This window comes from Molothrus aeneus, chromosome 17 (genome assembly GCF_037042795.1).
Source record: "Molothrus aeneus isolate 106 chromosome 17, BPBGC_Maene_1.0, whole genome shotgun sequence".
NCBI lineage: Eukaryota > Metazoa > Chordata > Aves > Passeriformes > Icteridae > Molothrus > Molothrus aeneus.
In genome coordinates this window covers 14,434,850-14,451,560 of record NC_089662.1, presented here as the reverse complement: position 1 = coordinate 14,451,560, position 16,711 = coordinate 14,434,850, and the positions used below count along the sequence as shown (strand labels likewise).

At 45.8% G+C, this 16,711-nt stretch overlaps 1 protein-coding gene across 2 annotated transcripts in view; it reads left to right on the top strand.

The window, feature by feature from the left end:
* Nucleotides 1-16,611, top strand: part of PTPN1 (protein tyrosine phosphatase non-receptor type 1) — a 31,181-nt gene extending 14,570 nt beyond the window's left edge. For both annotated transcript variants that reach the window (XM_066561359.1, XM_066561360.1), the window contains exons 2-9: nucleotides 6,187-6,277; nucleotides 7,834-7,934; nucleotides 9,179-9,277; nucleotides 10,772-10,909; nucleotides 11,322-11,531; nucleotides 11,966-12,127; nucleotides 12,714-12,949; nucleotides 13,478-16,611. In XM_066561359.1, the coding sequence (XP_066417456.1) occupies nucleotides 6,187-6,277; nucleotides 7,834-7,934; nucleotides 9,179-9,277; nucleotides 10,772-10,909; nucleotides 11,322-11,531; nucleotides 11,966-12,127; nucleotides 12,714-12,949; nucleotides 13,478-13,682 (1,242 nt within the window). In that variant the 3' untranslated portion in view covers nucleotides 13,683-16,611. The remainder of the gene's footprint in view (nucleotides 1-6,186; nucleotides 6,278-7,833; nucleotides 7,935-9,178; nucleotides 9,278-10,771; nucleotides 10,910-11,321; nucleotides 11,532-11,965; nucleotides 12,128-12,713; nucleotides 12,950-13,477) is intronic.
* Nucleotides 16,612-16,711: the final 100 nt, after the last annotated feature.

Below are 16,711 nucleotides of genomic sequence, written 5' to 3'. Positions count from 1 at the left end.
ATAATGTCCTTCTCTGCTGGGACAATACCTGGTTCTGCAGTGGCCTTTCGGATTCCTCCTCAGCTGCAGGTAACCCCAGATATGCTGCAAATCCATATTCTTTCATTGGGCAGTGTGCCAGCATGCCCAGCTGAATAGAAGAGCAGGATGTGTTCAGAGCCAGGAGTCTTGGAGCAGATACATACACTGGGATTAAAAATGGGAGAAAAGGAAAAAGAATCTGTAAAGATCAGTTCAGCTTTTAACTGGTAAGACCTTGAATGTGTTACCTCATGAGGAAGCAAGACTTACATTTGATTATCTTATTTACTTATTAATCAAATTAGTTCATTTATCTTAGGATTACATGGTGGTAATGGATTACACAAGATTTGGGGAATGGTGGTAATGGATTATGCAAGATTTGGGGGAGATAGTACAGTCTTGTTTTCTTACATTAACTGAGGTTATCAGCACAGTATCTCTGAAAGAGAGTAGAGGGCTCTGAGTGAGTATAGGTAAAAATTCTGTGGTAAATCATTCCATGGTTCCTATTTCATGAAGCCAGGGATCCCCTTGAGAAACTGTAAGCTATCTGCAGTGGGGGCATTTCTTATCCTTTTGTTTCCAATTTGAAACACGCCATTTGCGGCTTGTCTAAATTCTAGGAAATACCTCGGTTATGCAGCACATGGAAAGGTGTGAGAAGTGTTTCTTATCCCTCCCTTAGGTCTAGCATTTGCAGGGTTCATGTCTTTTTTTTTCTCCTCCAAAGCCTCCAAAGCCTTGGGTTTTGTGTGTGGTTTTTTTTGGTGGTAGCTCTGTAAAAGCTATAATGCTCTTAGATGGCTTGTGAGATGTCAGAATGAAAATATTAGGTATCTAGGAAAGCAGGACTGTTTATAACCACAGTTGTCAGTCTGTGGAGCCTGGAATGCCCTATGGGCCAGCAATGATACATTTTTAAACTCGTACAAAACCCATACTGCAAACAAATGAAGGTCTGGATTTGCTAGGCAGACTAAATTCCTTTAGGAGTTATGTGGATATCTGGTCTGTGGGATGCACCAGTCTATTTGAGATGAGGTTAAACCAGAACTCTTTATGTAGAGACCCCTAATGTTTGGGCAAATGAAGATGTGGATCTCATTGCAGTGGTTACTTTTCTTACAGAAGAAGAGCAACTGAGTTAGAACCTCTTGACACTTTAATGAGAGTGTGGTTTATTTCCTGGCACTGACTTTGTTTGATGATACAGATAGCAAAGCTCTGCTTTTGCACAGCAGCTGTCAAGAAAAAGCCATTTCACAATCTTAAACGTCTCTATCCTTCCAATAATGTCCAAGATGCACTTCTGGAGCAGATTGAGTATCTGGGAGGAAAAATAGAGATGGATGTGAAGAAGAAGAGGGGAACTTGAGTTGTTTTCTTACGCTGACACTCCATTCAGTTGTTTCCTGTTTTGGCAGTGAGTACATGGCTACAAAACAGCAGAAGTAGAATGTTCCTGCCAGCAGCTCTGAACTTCTTCTGTTATGGGTCATAAATTTCAAGGACAAACTATATTTTGAACTTACTGAAATTTGAGAAGTCTCGTGTAATTCTTTAACCTGATACTAGAGTTTAGCTCTTTGATTTCCCTGTCTGTGTTGCAACACTCATAAGAACCAGAACTGAAAAATCAGTTTTTACCCATTGCAGATGACACCGAGGCAATCTGAGAATCTGAGCAGCTGGGCTGTGCAGCGTTGCTGTGGTTTATTGACAGCAGTGCCTTCCTTCTGGGAACGTGCAAGATAATGCACTGCTAAAGTGTGGAAGTGGCACAAATCTGTGGCTTTCTCCCTTCTGGAAGTGCTGCCAGGCCCTGAGAGCCACTCAGGTGCAGGTGTTGAAGTGAGCATGTACAGTGTGCAGTTATCTCCCTGATGGAGTGGCTGCAGTGAGGGACCGCAGGGTTTGCTGTCAGGAGCCTCTCAGTGAGGCGTGTTGGAACTGGTCAGTGCTGAGAGACAGTCTGGAATACCTGCTAGCTGTGATAAATACAGCCCTGGGAAAAACGAGCCCACTTTGCCGCGTGTTGAGATGATTTAATGTGGCAGCCATGGCCAGTTTACATTCTCCTGGGGGTTATTTCCGTGCTCCCAGCAGCTGACTGGAGTCACGAACCCTCTCAGGGCCGCGCCGGCTCAGGGTGCCCGGGCAGTGCTGAACTAGCAGGGGGCTTTCTAGGAAACCGTGTTGCAAGTGTGGGATTTCTTATTTATTTATTTATTCTAACCTCCTGTAAGAGTGCTGTTGAACTTTAAACAAGCCTGTCCTTTCCTCTCTGTGCTGCTCCACCTCAGGAAGAAGCTTCACATAGCAGGCAACTGGTTTCTTTTTCTTTTTTTTTTGAGGGAGATTAGTAAGCAAATCAACACTACCATATCTTAGTTGAAAGCAAAATTAGGAGACCAGATAAAATGTTTTTAAAGGGTATTAAAATCCACATTTATTTCACTTAGCTGGCTAAAATTCTGCAGCTGCTTGTTAAGATTTATGTTGTGTGGTGCAGCTGTCTGTTCATTTATCTGATCTTTAGATGACCTTCCTCTTACCTACAAGTTACATCCTCATTTCTTGTTCTTGCCCAAATACCCTTATGTAAAGCTGAATGTAGGATAAGAAATCAAATCTTCCTTGTCAAGGGGGGCTGCCTGAGCAGTTGTGTGCTTTATATCTTCATGAAGTTCTTTTGTTGGGGAGTGAGTTCAGGGCCTCAGGTTGCTCTCTCCCATGCTGGATCTGAAGACCTTTTCCCATTTGTGTAAAGTAGGAGTTTGTTGTGAATCTCTTGGTACTTGCTGGTTTTCTTGTGCTCTTCTATACAGCTCTTTGCAACCTCATTGGATTGTAGGGATATTTCCATTCTGAAACCAGCCTGAGTGACATCATGGGGAAAGAGCACCTTCCACTTGACTGTATTGTAACTTTTTACTCTTCCACCTTTTCCAGCAGTATCATGTCATCATTTTCTTCAGTGGCAGCTTTAAGAGGAAACCTGTTTTTTAGCTAAGATTACTTTTTTATATAAGTCTTTATATATAATTTTTTGTGAAGTGCTGTCCTTAGTGTGAGTGCCTCAGTAGATGGATTAGGAGCAATTCTGTAGCCCCTGATAAGATCTTGGCATTTGCTGCTTCCCGTAGGAGCAGAACTGCTAAAATGACAGTAAATTGTTATCTCTGAGTCTGATCTGCTCCAGGCTTTATGGTACAATTAAACAGTGTGATCAAATTGAGCCCTGCTGCAAGGTTTCCTGGGAGTGAGTCTGGTGAAGCTGAGACTGCACCTTTAGTGTCTGTTCTAAACACTGATACACAAATCTACACAGTGTGCTTGAATGGCTGATGGCATGGCCACTCTTCCTGTGGTCTTACAGAATATTTACTTGGAGATTTTGAGGTGGATTTTCTCTTTCTGAATCTCCTGCTGGCATCTGAACAGGATGGGGAAAGTGAAGCCCGATGTGCTGTTGTGCTCGGAGCTCAGGAAGTTCCCTTTTGAAGAGCAGGGCTTCAGCAGACTTCCTCTTTCCACCCCAAAGTATTGGGGGACAGGGCTTAAAACCAGGAGATGAGTGGCATGAAGTGACTCATGCTCCAAACCCAAAGCATTTGATTTTGGAAAACTGACTTCAGTTCTAGCCCTTCCTCTTCCAAGTTTTATATTGCACGACCTTTTAAATGAAATGTCAAGCTTCCTTTTCGACAGGCAGGATCTCTGCAGTGTGACTGGGTGTGATTCAAGAAGGTGTTTGGTAACTTCATGAATCCCTGCCTTCATCCACTACCTCCAGTTCTCGTGACATCTCTGCTTCAAGTTCCTCAGAGCAGAATAATTCCCTGCTGTGAATGAGTCTGGTTTCTCCAGCGTGGGGACCTTGTGGTCCTGTTAGAGCGTGTTCTGAGCCTACCCTCCCAGCAGTTGAGTGGTGTCAGTAATGAGGTGGCTCCAGCAGTGACCAGGACCAGCAGTGTTTGACAAGGCCCTGACATGGCCCCACAGCTCCTGTGAGCACTGGGTTCTTCTCTCCAGCCATGTTCTCTGTTGAAGGCAATTGCATTTCCACTACAGTCAGCTTCATATCCTGGAAGTGACCTTGGATGATAAATTTTCTTTGGTCACTTTAGATGTTCTAGCAGCTTCTGTATCCAAAAAAGGCCAACCAAAACTGCAAACCGCTTTCCCCCCATTGCTGAGGACAGTGTGCCCTGTGTGATGTGCAGGCATGCCTGCTCTCCTGGATTTTCTCTTCTCCTGTGTTCCTCACGCTCAGCAGTGGGGTGCTGGGTGCTGGCTGGCTTTCCACACCAGGCAGAACTTGCCTGTTGCCATGCTTCCATCCCTCTTTTGTTACCATCCCACCCCCAGCCCGTGGTTTTTCCTGTTTCTTGAAACATGCTCCAGAAATACACTGCTGGTTTTAAATAGTCTGCTGAAGGCACTCGAGTGACTTGTTTCTTTCCATTTTCTCTGTGCCTGTGGGAGCTCAGCATCTCTAGAACTCCATTATTCTCCAAGTACCTTTAGGCACTGTGGCATCTTGAAAAAGATCTGATATTTGCTGGTGAGGTAATAGCCAGCTCTCTATTCCCTGCACAATAAATTGCCACTTTCAGTTCCTGAAATACTGGATGTTGGTGTTGGTATCTGTGGAACTCCTGGGGACTGGCAGTAGTTTGTGTGTGCACATACATGTGGATGCTTCAGTGTAATATTTTTGTATTAGAGTTCCTTTGTATAATTCCATTTTATAAAGAAGCATTTGATCAATTTAGTTTTAAAAGAGGGGACAGATTTCTTTCAAATCTGTTAATTCTGTGAAATGAAACTGTGTATTAGTGCTGCTGCTAAAATAGCCCAGTATTTACTTTCCCTAAGGAAAATTCCTTAGGGATCTTGGTTTGGTTTGCATTTTGATGCTTTTATAATATGAATCCTGTGGGGGGGAGTTGTTTTGGTTTTGGGTGTTAGGGATTTTCAACACACATTTGGGAAATGTGGTTAGTGATCTAGAAAACCATTTTTCCTAGTTCCCTGTTTTTTTCTCTTGTTAATCCTGTACAGTCAGTATGGAAGAATAAATCCCTGTAAAGTACAAAGTCACCAACCTAGTGTCAGAGACAAATTTCTGAAAACACCCATTTTAGCTGCCTCATGTTTGAGATATTAGACTGTGGCAGTCCAGATCATATTCTCCAGACTGCATTCTTCATAAGCAGAAATACTGGCAGCCATGTGTTCAGTTATAAAAAGCTGGCAGCTGATGTCAGCCCTTATTTCAGGTTTGGAATACTGTGCTAATTTTGGGCAGGTTTATGTAAATCAGAACTCTTCTCCTGACATGCAGCATTCAGGGTAAATTGGTACATACCTGAATAATGCAGCACAAGAGATAAACAGGTAATGTGCTGCAGTAGATGGCCCACTTGAAAAAAATCCTGATTCTTTATATGCGGAACTGTGCTTACACAGTATTTATTTACAATGTGAAGTTCTGTTTCAGCAAATTGGGACTAATGTCCAAGGACAGCAGAATTCTTTTTATTTTAGCTTCTGAGATGGTCTCAGGTAGCTGAGCTATTATATGCACCTGAAAAAACCTATCTGAGAGAGCCCTGGTGATCTGTTTGAGGTGCTGCATCTGTTTTAGCTGAGCACAGCTGACTTCTGCCACTGCAGCTCTGTGACATCGTGCTGATAACTCAGGATAATGATGAACGTGGTCTTAGACAAATCACTCTGTGTCTGTGTGATGCCAAGGGGGGCAGACAAGTTCTTTTCTATCACAATGAATGTTTTCACTGCTGCTGAGTCAGAAGCAGGGTTGATATTTTCACTGATGTTGCAAACAAGGGCTTAAAGCAGTTTATGTGGCAGTGCTTTGGGGCAGAGACCCTGCTCCTTCAGGAGCTGAAAGGCATCATGTCTGGTGAATGTTGTGCTGCTTTATTATGCAAACTAATAATATTTTAATAAATAATGTTAGTGTTGCATTCTGAGAAATTTAAACTCAATTCTTAATTGGAGGCCCAAAGTGCTTTCTGTCCAGAATTCCCTCACACGAAGATGTGAAGTCAGATGGGGATTTGCCTTGAAATAGCCAATGGTATGAAATTAGATGGATTCATACCTAACAGAGTTGGTTTTTTTATGTTGCAGGACATCAGGCATGAAGCCAGCGATTTTCCATGTAAAGTGGCCAAACATCCCAGAAACAAAAATAGAAATAGGTACAGAGATGTCAGCCCCTGTAAGTACACTTTCTTTTCCATTGTTTGTAAGACTGTTGACTTCTAATGACTTTTCACAGCTGAATGTTCATTGTAAGAACAAGATTCTGTTAGGTGGATAAGCACCCAGGACAACTCTTTGTTATTATATTTATTTATTTGTGAGACTGGTGTCACAGGATGCATTTATATCCACAGGGTTATACAAGAGCAGCACACAGTAGAGTCTGAATTTGTGGGCAGAAACCTGAATTACCTTTGAGAATGGTGGCTGAATTAGCATTTCCGAGGTTGCAGGGTGGTTTCTGTGCAGCTCTCAGCCAGCAGAGCCTCCTGCAGGCAGCACAGGTGGCAGCAGTGCCCTCCTGGGAGCAGAGTGGCACAGAACTCTGCCACAGACAGAGCTGAGCTCCTTGGAGCACAGCAGGAGCTCATGGTGATGCTCCCAGGCTGCAGCTGGGTTTGGAAATGGCTGTGTCCCCTGTGCTGGGGGAGATCCCTCTCTGAGCACGGGTCCTGTGCAAACACAGCTCACCGTGCTGCTGCAGCCTGGCTCTCCTGCTGCCATCCCAGGGACAGGGACAGTCCCGGTGCCACCTGCCCGCAGCTGCCGCCATCCAGGGCCTTGGGCTGCAGCCACATGGCAGAAGTGATGGTCCATGGACTGGTCAGCAATAATATTTAATGTGTCTGACACTGCAGGGAGCTCCCAGGAGGTCTCTGAGCCACCTCCTCGGCACAGGACAGTGCCAGTCCTGGCCCACGCGTCCCTCAGGGCGCAGCACTCCCTGAGCTCAGCAGTCCTGGCCCAGGCCAGAGGCCCAGCTGCTGTCCCTGGGCCACAGAACTTCTGTGCTTAAAGCTCCTGAGGCCGTTGGGGCAGTTAACCAGAACAGCGATGCTTTACTGTAATTGCTTTACTAAGCAGTTCTAATGTTTGAGGTTGTGAGTAACAAATTCCTTCTTGCCTTCAGATAATCCTGCTCCCAGTCTGTTTGCTTTCTTGCAAAATGTGGGAACCCTTGTGCGTATTGAGGTTTTTTAGTTGGTGGTTTGGTTTCTTTAGTCCCAGGTTGAGCAAGTGACTAACAAAAGAGCAAATGCTTTACATTTGCTTTATTTCTTGAATTTTGATCACTTTTTCTGTACATGAAAGGGTGGTCAGGTTGGGAATAGTAACTAAATACCTATAAGAATAAAAGGTCTCTGTCCTGTTTACCCAATATATGTTTAGACAAACCTTTAACAACCTTGAACAAGCTGTATTTGAATGTTTAAGCTGAAAAGATAAGCAGTTGTGTAATTAGATTTATTTAAAACCAGCAACTTGATAACTGAATGGATAGGTCAGGGTGATCTGGTTTGCAGATTGCAGTGGGGATTATTGCAGGTGCCAGGGCCTCACCCCTGTGGTGTGTTCCTGGGAGGTGAAGTGGGAGCTGTGCTCCCTGCTCTGAGGGGCTGATCCCAGTGGGCACTGCCCAGCACAGCTCAGCTCCTGACCCCTCCTGCTGGTGAGGATGTGCCTGCACTGTGTTCCATACTCATTAACCTGTGTTTTCTAATTGTGCTGCAGTTGATCACAGTCGAATTAAGCTAAACCAAGGTGACAATGACTATATCAATGCTAGTTTGATAAAAATGGAAGAGGCCCAAAGGAGCTACATCCTTACCCAGGTAATTGCTGGCAGTGGATTATAAAAATGTTATGGTGGCTGGAGCTGTTTTTCATGGATTTTCTGTTTGTTTTCTTTATTGTAAAGCTACTTAAGTGCATACAAACATCTGTGTGTGTATAAAAGCCACTGCTTTTCCCTGAATCTGTCAATTCCCCACCTATCTGTATAACAAATTAAAAGTACCCACATGCCCTGTTGTCTTATTCTGAGAGCCAGCAACTGTGCCAGGCTTCTTGTTTGTGCTAAATGTTCATTTCCCTGGAGACTGTCCTGATCTCTAATCTTGGCTCTTTTTTTACCCCTTCCTCCCACGCTTTAGATAAAGGTAGACTGGGATTAATATTTTCAAGTGACAGCTCTTCCTTCCTGTTTCTAAAGAATAGAGATAAATCTTCTCAGGAAGAAATGGGCAGAGCAGTGTGCAATGTGAAAATGGTCCTTTGAGCACAGCTGCCATTGCCCTGCCTCAGGCTGGGGGGGATCACAGGGCTGAGCTCTGGGGACAATGGTCAGATGTGCAGCTGACTGATACTGGTACTGTCCTGATCCACATTTAATGGCTTTGAAAGGCTTCATTTAAATCCAGTCATTCTTTCTGAGGACCTGCTGTTCTGTTTGAGCACAGGAGTGGATCCAACCCAAGCTTCAGAGCTATAGCTTCAGAGTAGAAAATAGCAAAGGAACATAGCAGAAGTAGGAAGTTGTAAGGAAATCTACTTTGGGAATAGATAGTCTTTAAAAGGAGTCACTATTTCATTCAGTCCCAAGGCAAATCTGTGAAGATTGTGGAAAACCATATAATTTGTTACTGATTTTTCATCCTTTCAGTCTTTTGGATGTTTTAGTCAAGTAATTTTCAAGTATCATGAATAAGGATGAGGGATTGCAGAGTAGTTTGACACAGATGTTATTTTTGCTTTTAGTCAGTGGGGTTTATTTCCCCATGACCTTTGTATATCTTTCCTAAGAAAATGCAGCATTTTTCACTCCCAGTTCTGTTCTCACAATGAGACTGTGTCTCTCTTCCTCTTATGTATGGGGGGAAAAGATTACCCATGTTTTCATGGGTAAATTCATAACATGGAACTTAAAGCTGTCTCACTGCATTTTTTTACAGTTTTAAGTGAGAAGTTGCTTGTTACTTTTTTAAATCTATTGCCTTGTGCAGGGACTGTTACTGGGGAAGAATGCCCTGACATTTACAGAAAATAATGCTTATTTCTGGTGATTCTGTCTCTGCAGGGACCTTTGCCAAATACTTGTGGTCACTTTTGGGAGATGGTTTGGGAACAGAAAAGCCGTGGTGTTGTCATGTTGAACAGAGTGATGGAAAAGGGATCTGTAAGTACTCACCCAGCTCTAGCTGTGTGTTCATCACATTTATGGTTTTCTCTAATAAAAAACCCAAGTAAAACCGACCCAAAGAATGGGATGGGATGACTGCAAGTAGTTTTGTCTGAGAAATTGTACCTGGAATTGAATACTTGGTGAACTGATCCTGCTGCAGTCAGAAAATCACTGGCTTTGTAATTGTGGGGCCTAATTTCTCGTGAATTTGGCTAAAGTAGAACACAAACACACCGTGACTCCACACAAATGGAAGTCTCTGCTGCTCACCAGGGGCTCTGGAGTTGTTCTCAGTGTGCACAGACTGCACCTCTCAGGGCTCTGCAGTGTGAAGTGGCTTTGCAGCAGAGAGAGAAGCTCTGGGGCTCCAGGTTTCCATCGCACACTGAGCCCCGAGGCACACTGTCCCCTCCAGGGTCACTGTTGTACACAGTAAAGTACAATCATGTGTAAAGACATTTTGCAGGAGGGCAGTGAGGGTGTTGGGTGTCCACCAGTGATAACTGGGTGGTACATGCTTCTGCATCATCAGAAAAACATTCCAAATAATCAGGAAAATTCTTGGGCAATGAGCTGTGCTTTAATAAACTGCAGTCTGGAATTTTCAGTGTTTTGCTGGGTTTTGTACTACAAGTGAAATTTAATCTTCAAAAGAGATGCGGTAACCAAATTTTTCAATAGTTTCTTCCTTTCCAACCATTCCTGCTCCCTCTCTGCACTGCTCTAGTTCTGAACAAAACAAATTACTGTGGTCCCTTAGGGCAGTGCTTACCCTCCTCAGCAAACAGCAGTGGGAGACTTAGAGTGGAGCACGACAAAATATTGTTTGCAGACACATTGTGGAGAAATTAGACAGAAAGGAAATTGCTATAACTTTTATAAATCCACACAAAAAGTGCAGAGAATTGGAACTGTATTCTACACCCTGATAAATAAGAGGATGTATTTTCAAAATAAATTAGAATTAGTTTGAGCAAAACCACTCTTAGTCTGCCTATGAAGAAAATGCTGCAGGGGTTTTCTGTTTATTAAAATGCTGTCTGAAATCACCTTAGTCTTGGGCCTGCTGTTGGTTTAGCATCGTTCTGCCACTTTTGGTTTGGCCACATTGTTTGCCCTTTAGCAGAAGAGGCCTGAGCCTCGTGCAGAGCCTGGGAGAGGGGAGGGTCAGGGGCTGATCGTGGTCCCAGGGCAGAGCAGGGGCTCAGGGGCAGCAGGAGGGGCCGGTTCTCCCAGGCACAGGATCCCACATTTCAGTGTCAGGAGCTTGGGTGCAGACTTTCCTCTTCATGCTGCTGATGAGTATTTTAGTTCCAGGTTTTTCCTGCACACTTGAAAATGTGCTGCTTTCCCATTTGGTTGGCTCATTAAAGTCCCTGGCATGCAGCAGTCTCTGCAGAGCTCATCTCTCTGGGAAACCTTAATAAGAAAATTGCAATGCAGTCAGGAGTGGGTAATGACATTTATGTATCTCCTGCTTGGCTTTAGGTAAAGTGTGCACAGTACTGGCCACGGAAGGAAGAGAAAGAAATGTTTTTTGAAGATACAAACTTGAAACTAACCTTGATATCTGAAGATATCAAATCCTACTACACAGTACGACAGCTGGAATTGGAAAACCTGACCGTGAGTACCGGGTCTCATCCAGTCCTTGTTCTCCTTGGGGTGAAATTCATCTCCTCACCAACAAGGGCTGGAAATTGGTGGTCATGAATTGTCCTGGACTTGATGATCCTGCATGAGATGTTGTGGAAATGGAACTCTTGGGTATTTGTGAGATGTTCCTGGGGACCCTCCAGGCAGTTTCATGTCTCAGCCATATCCAGAGTGACACAAGCTTTTGAACTGTACTGAAATAACTAAACTTGAAACAAGTAAAATCCCTTTGCTCCCAGTGGAGCCCTTCCCAACAAGAGACCATTACTTGTAATGAGTTTCTTGGCTGTGCAGCTATAAAAGCTCCCTCAGTCTGGTGAAACTTTGGAATTCAGTCAGTGTTCCCAGTCCTGACTGGTGTACCCAACCCCTGTTTCTGCAGACCCAGGAAACTCGAGAGATTCTGCACTTTCACTACACCACCTGGCCCGACTTCGGGGTGCCGGAGTCGCCGGCGTCGTTCCTGAATTTCCTGTTCAAGGTGCGGGAGTCGGGCTCGCTGAGCCCCGGGCACGGCCCGGTCGTGGTGCACTGCAGCGCGGGCATCGGCAGGTCGGGCACCTTCTGCCTGGTGGACACCTGTCTGCTGCTGGTAAGGGCACTCTGCAGGGCCTCTGCTCTGCTCTGCTCTGCTCTGCTCTGCTCTGCTCTGCCCAGGGGGAGGCTGCAAAGGGCCAGGGGCTGGGCAGGGTTCCTGTCACCTGCCATTGCTTTACCCCGCTGTCCCAGGAGTGCATTCCAAGGCAGGTCTGGTTCCTAAGTGGCCATTCTGAGTCTGGGGAAGGGAGGTCTCCGGTTTTCAGAGTGATTCACAAAGACAGGCTTTCCCTTCAGGAAAGCAGCATATTTGAGGCCCAGTTTTCCCCTCAGTGTTTTTGGAGACCCAGTAATGAGCTGCTGATAGCAGCTGTGTGTGAGTTTGTTCATTCTGTAGTGTGGAGGGTGGTATGAAGGCCCTACCACAAAATGAGTCACTGTAGTAAACCTCCTCAGAGCAGAAAACATGTTTCACATTTCTATCTGCAGATGGACAAACGGAAAGATCCTTCTTCCGTGGACGTCAAGCAGGTTCTCCTGGAGATGAGGAAGTACAGGATGGGGCTCATCCAGACTGCAGACCAGCTCCGCTTCTCCTACCTAGCTGTTATTGAAGGGGCAAAATTCATCATGGGAGATGCTTCAGTGCAAGTGAGTGCTCCTGGCAGCTCCAGAGAACTGCAGCAAGTGGGTGGGAGGAACAGGATGGGAAGAAGCTTCAAATTTGGTGCTTGCTTCAGCTTCAGTACATGTTTATATTATGGGGTTTTTAGGTACACTGCTTTACAATCTGTCACGACCTAAAGTGCTATATTTTATTTATTTCCAAAAGTTCCTGTTTTGTAGCAGTGCCTCCTGTGCTTTCCTGCACAGTGACTGGGGTGGAGCTGCTGCATCAGCCTCCCCTGGAATTTCAGACAGTACAAGTTTTCTAATATGCCTGAAGTTGAAGTGTCATGATTAAATTCATCAGGGTTTTTTATGGTAAGCAGAACTCTAGGAAAGTAGATTTTATTTTGTGCTTAAGTTTTTTAGAAGCAGATTGGAATTTCTCAGTATGTTTTGTGTAGTGGATGTAGCTTGGACTTTTTGTGTCTGGTTTTTCTTTCCTTTTTTGCAAAGCAAATGAAGAGCCACCGTAAGAGTTAATTACAAGGTAGAGATTCTGCCATGGTAAAGTTTAAAGTTAGAGCAGCTTGAAAGAGAAAAGCTTAACAGAGTTTGTCGTTCCCTGAAGGAGCAGTGGAAAGAGCTCTCCAACGAGGACCTGGAGCCACCCCCTGAGCACACCCCCCCACCTCCCAGGCCCCCAAAGAGAACCTCAGAGGTGCACAATGGGAGGATGCACGAGCACCCAGAGCTCCTGGGCAAGTCCCAGTCAGTGGAGGAGGAGATCAGGAGCTCACTCAGCAGCGTGGAGGAGGCAGCTCCGGACAGCAGGGCCCGCTCAGCTGTGGCCCCCAGCACAGACAGGTAAAGCACCCACTGCCCCTGATAGCTGGGCTCTGCACACAGAGCCACAGGCAGGCAGTGACAGAGGGGAGGAGATGTTCACTTCCACCTTGAGATGCTCTTTGGGGGTTAGGGCTGAGCAAGCAGCCGCATTCCGTCCCTTTCTGGCTTTCCGTCCCTTTCTGGGCAGGTGCTCGAGTTTAGAACTTTGGTGTTCCCCTGACCCGGCTGGGGGTGTGAGCTGGGTTCCTTCACTGCCTGTCTTGGCAGATTTGTGATGAGCAGTGAAAGCAGGTGGTGGTTAAAGCTTATTCTTTAAAGGGCACAGAATCCTCCCAAGCTCTTCCTAAACCTCTGTTGAGCAGCCAGATGTCTCCTAACTGGAGACAGGCTGGGCTTTGGTGGCTGCTGCAGCTCCGAGAGCTTTCCAGCTCTGTGGTGTTCCCTGCCCTTGGAGCACCTGCATGGCTTCTCTCCTCCATGGCCAGTCCAGCATGGAGTATTCATTCCCAGCCAGCCCTGAACGTCCCTCCCTCCCTCTGTCCTCAGCACTAGTCACGACACTGAAGCCCGGAGGAGACCTGTCGGGGACAACCCGCGGCTCTCGCCCCGCAAGGAGGAGTCCGTGAAGGAGAACTCGGAGGAGGAGGATGAGAGCGTGGTGGCCACCTGGAAGCCCTTCCTAGTGAATATCTGCATGTTCACGTTCCTGACGGCAGGAGCTTACCTCTGCTACAGGGTGTGTTTCCACTGAGCAGCGGCAGGAGCGCCGCCCCCGGCTCGCGCCCGGCTCCGCGGAGCCCCTCCAGGCAGGGCAGCCTTGGCTCAGAGCAGGTAGATTTAGGGGAAAGGCCAGAACTTTGGGTAGGGCTTCATGAGAGAATCGATGCACTAGGGTTTTATCCAGCCCTGTGGTCCCAAGAACATAATATTGTAATCTCAGGGCCTTGAAATATTCAGGAGTAAGCAGAGAAAATGCCAAATAGTCTATTTTCCTTTTTTGTTTTCTTTTTTTTTTTTTAACTAAATAATAGAATTACAACACATTGTTGTTTTTAGCCTTTTTTAAAAAGCCAGTTCATTTTCTTTTGTTTCAGAAAAACTAGGCACAAGTGAAACTTGCTTGTACTCTCCAAGTGTTGTAACCAAATACATGACTTACATTGACAAGTTCCCAAAAAAAGAAAAAAAGAAACCCACATACCTGAAGAATGTAAACTTCTGGAAGGGGAGGTGTGTTTGTAGTTGGTTTTTGGCTTGTTTTTTGTCTTTTTTTAAATTTGCTTCATCTTTAAAGACTGAGTTGTGGGCAGTGCCTGTGGTATTGATATATTTAATCTTGGCATAACTGTTCTTAAAGAGCTGATTGTTTTCCTTGTGTTGATAGAACCAGGCTTCTGCATTTGCTCAGGGTATCCCAACACGTCCAGCTCTTTGATTTTTTTTCTTTTTTTTTCTTTACTAAGTGTATCTCCTCATTGACTTTTGTTGCACTCTACTTGCACATATGCCTCTTTACATTGCACCATCCTCTCTAAAGCTGTTTTTACTTTTATATTCTGGGTTGGGAGAGGTCGAGGGGAGGGAGAGAAACAGGAAAGGGAAATTCAACCAAACCATGTCCACCAGCAGTGGGGCCATGCCCGTGGCCCGTGGAAGGACCAGTCCTTAAACCTCAGCATTTGGAATGTAAAATGCAGTTTCACTCTGCAGCTGCTCCCTCGGGCCCAGCGTGCTCTGAGCAGGGAGCACTGGGGAGAGCCAGAGCAATCCCTGCTGGGGCAGCTTCCCGTGGCCAGGAGCAGAGCAGCAGCGCCGTGCTGGGCTCTGGCAGCCCCTTGGCTGTGCTGGCAGTGCTGGTGTGTCCTGCTCTGCTGCAGGCAGGGATCCCAGCCCCGGGGGCTGCCACAGCACCTGGGCTCAGGGGCGAAGTGCTGCTAGGGGAGGGTTGGGTGTGTGGGGAGGACTGGCACTGGAGGCAGCATTGCACCAAGCAGCCAGTGCTGTTCCTTGGGTAATACCAAATTATTCATACTTTCAACAATAATAGCAAAGAGTTCTTTGCTTGTGTCATGGTGCAGACGACAGGAGCAAAGTCACTCCTGGGAGCTGTAGTGATTGAACTGCCCCATGACAGCTGATCTGCAGCAGTGTTACTGATTTGTTTTATTTCTAAAGTCTTTCTAGCTCTATAGCACTTAACCACCCTCAGTGCAGCCCTCGCTGTGGAGGAGCCCAGGGGAGCCCCTCCACTCCGTATTTATTTTTGCCAAGCTGGCTGTAGGTGTAGCTCTTCCTTCAGTGGGTGAGTAGGTGAGGGGGTGGGTGGGGGTGGGAGTTCCTCTATTCTGTGTTTTGTTAAGCTTGCATCAAGGGCTTTTCAAGAGTACAATAATAAATCCTCAGGTAGTACTGGGACTCAATCCTTTACCTGTGAGACTGTTGGTCAGACCAGTACTTGAAAGGAGGAATGTTGTAATCAGTCAATATTTAGTTATATTATTGGAAACAGGAAAAATGAGTATAGAAAATGGTAATATATAATGGCTCATCTGTGTATTTAAGATACATTCTGTGATTGCTTTGTCCCCACTGTTCTCTGCAGCGTGGGCAGGCCCCTGCCCTGAGGCACCATTTGTACCCCTTTGTATTCAAGTGCATGTGAAGTCTGCGGTGTCCCAATGAAACACCACCTGCTTGAAAGGTGACAGAACTTATATTCCTGCTTCCTGATGTGCCCAAATGATATTTGCATGACCTGATCCTTAGTGGCTGTGGTTCAGAGGGTGTTGCTGAGTGTCTCTGTTCAGCACTGGACCGTTGGTGTTTATCAGAGCCCGTGTACTCGCCTAATCCTTGGCATGACTTCCCGTGGGATCCCGTGTGCTCCGTGTGCCCGGTGGTAGCATGTTCCTTTCAGCTGAGTGAGTGTAGTACAGACATTCCAGAGAGCTCAGGCAGCCCTTCCACACCTCCCCTGGCCCTGGGACCCCTGGGGAAAGAAACAAACCCACCCCACCTCTGGCCACCTTCCCAAGAGGGAATATTTGAAATGCCAGGTATGGCTGGAAAGAAAGGATCCTTCCTTTGAATACAGACTTATTCAATTGCAAATTATGCTACCCAGACCAAGCTCCTGCAGATGACAGAGGAGCTTTGAGCATCCTGCTGGTGCCTGTTTCTTTCCTGTGTTCCAGGCCCAGCTCTGACCCTGTCTGGGACACGGTGAGTGTGCCCAGAGCCCAGGGAGGTGTGGGCAGGGCTGGCCATGCTGAGCTGTGCCCATTTTGTTTGCTGTCCTGTACTGTCTGTGGTAGTTGGGGGGTGTATATACCGTAGCACAGTGGGGTGTTGGGTAACCTGTTCTTGGAAATGGACAAACATCCATGTTAGACTCGTTAGAAAGTTAGTGAGCTGCTCTGCTATCTGCCTTAAGCAAATATTTACTCATCAGGTCTTTCTTTTTTACAGATTGCCATAGAATAAACTTTTATAAAAAAATATGTAAAAACTCAACAAAAAAGCTGAATGTTTTGGTATAATACAGTTTCAGGTATCTTGTCTTTTGTGTAAGCCGCTGCTGGGCCTCCCAGGTTAGAGTACAACTGTACAGTTTTTCAATCTCCCGTACAAGTTTTCAGTTCTCATTTTAGTTGTAACAATAAAACTCTTTTTTTAAAGAACCCATTGAATGTGTTATTGCTTCAGGGCTGGATCCATGGGCTCCTGTCTGACCCACATGCACATGAGGGCTGGGGGAGGTAGGTTTATAGCATAAAGGGA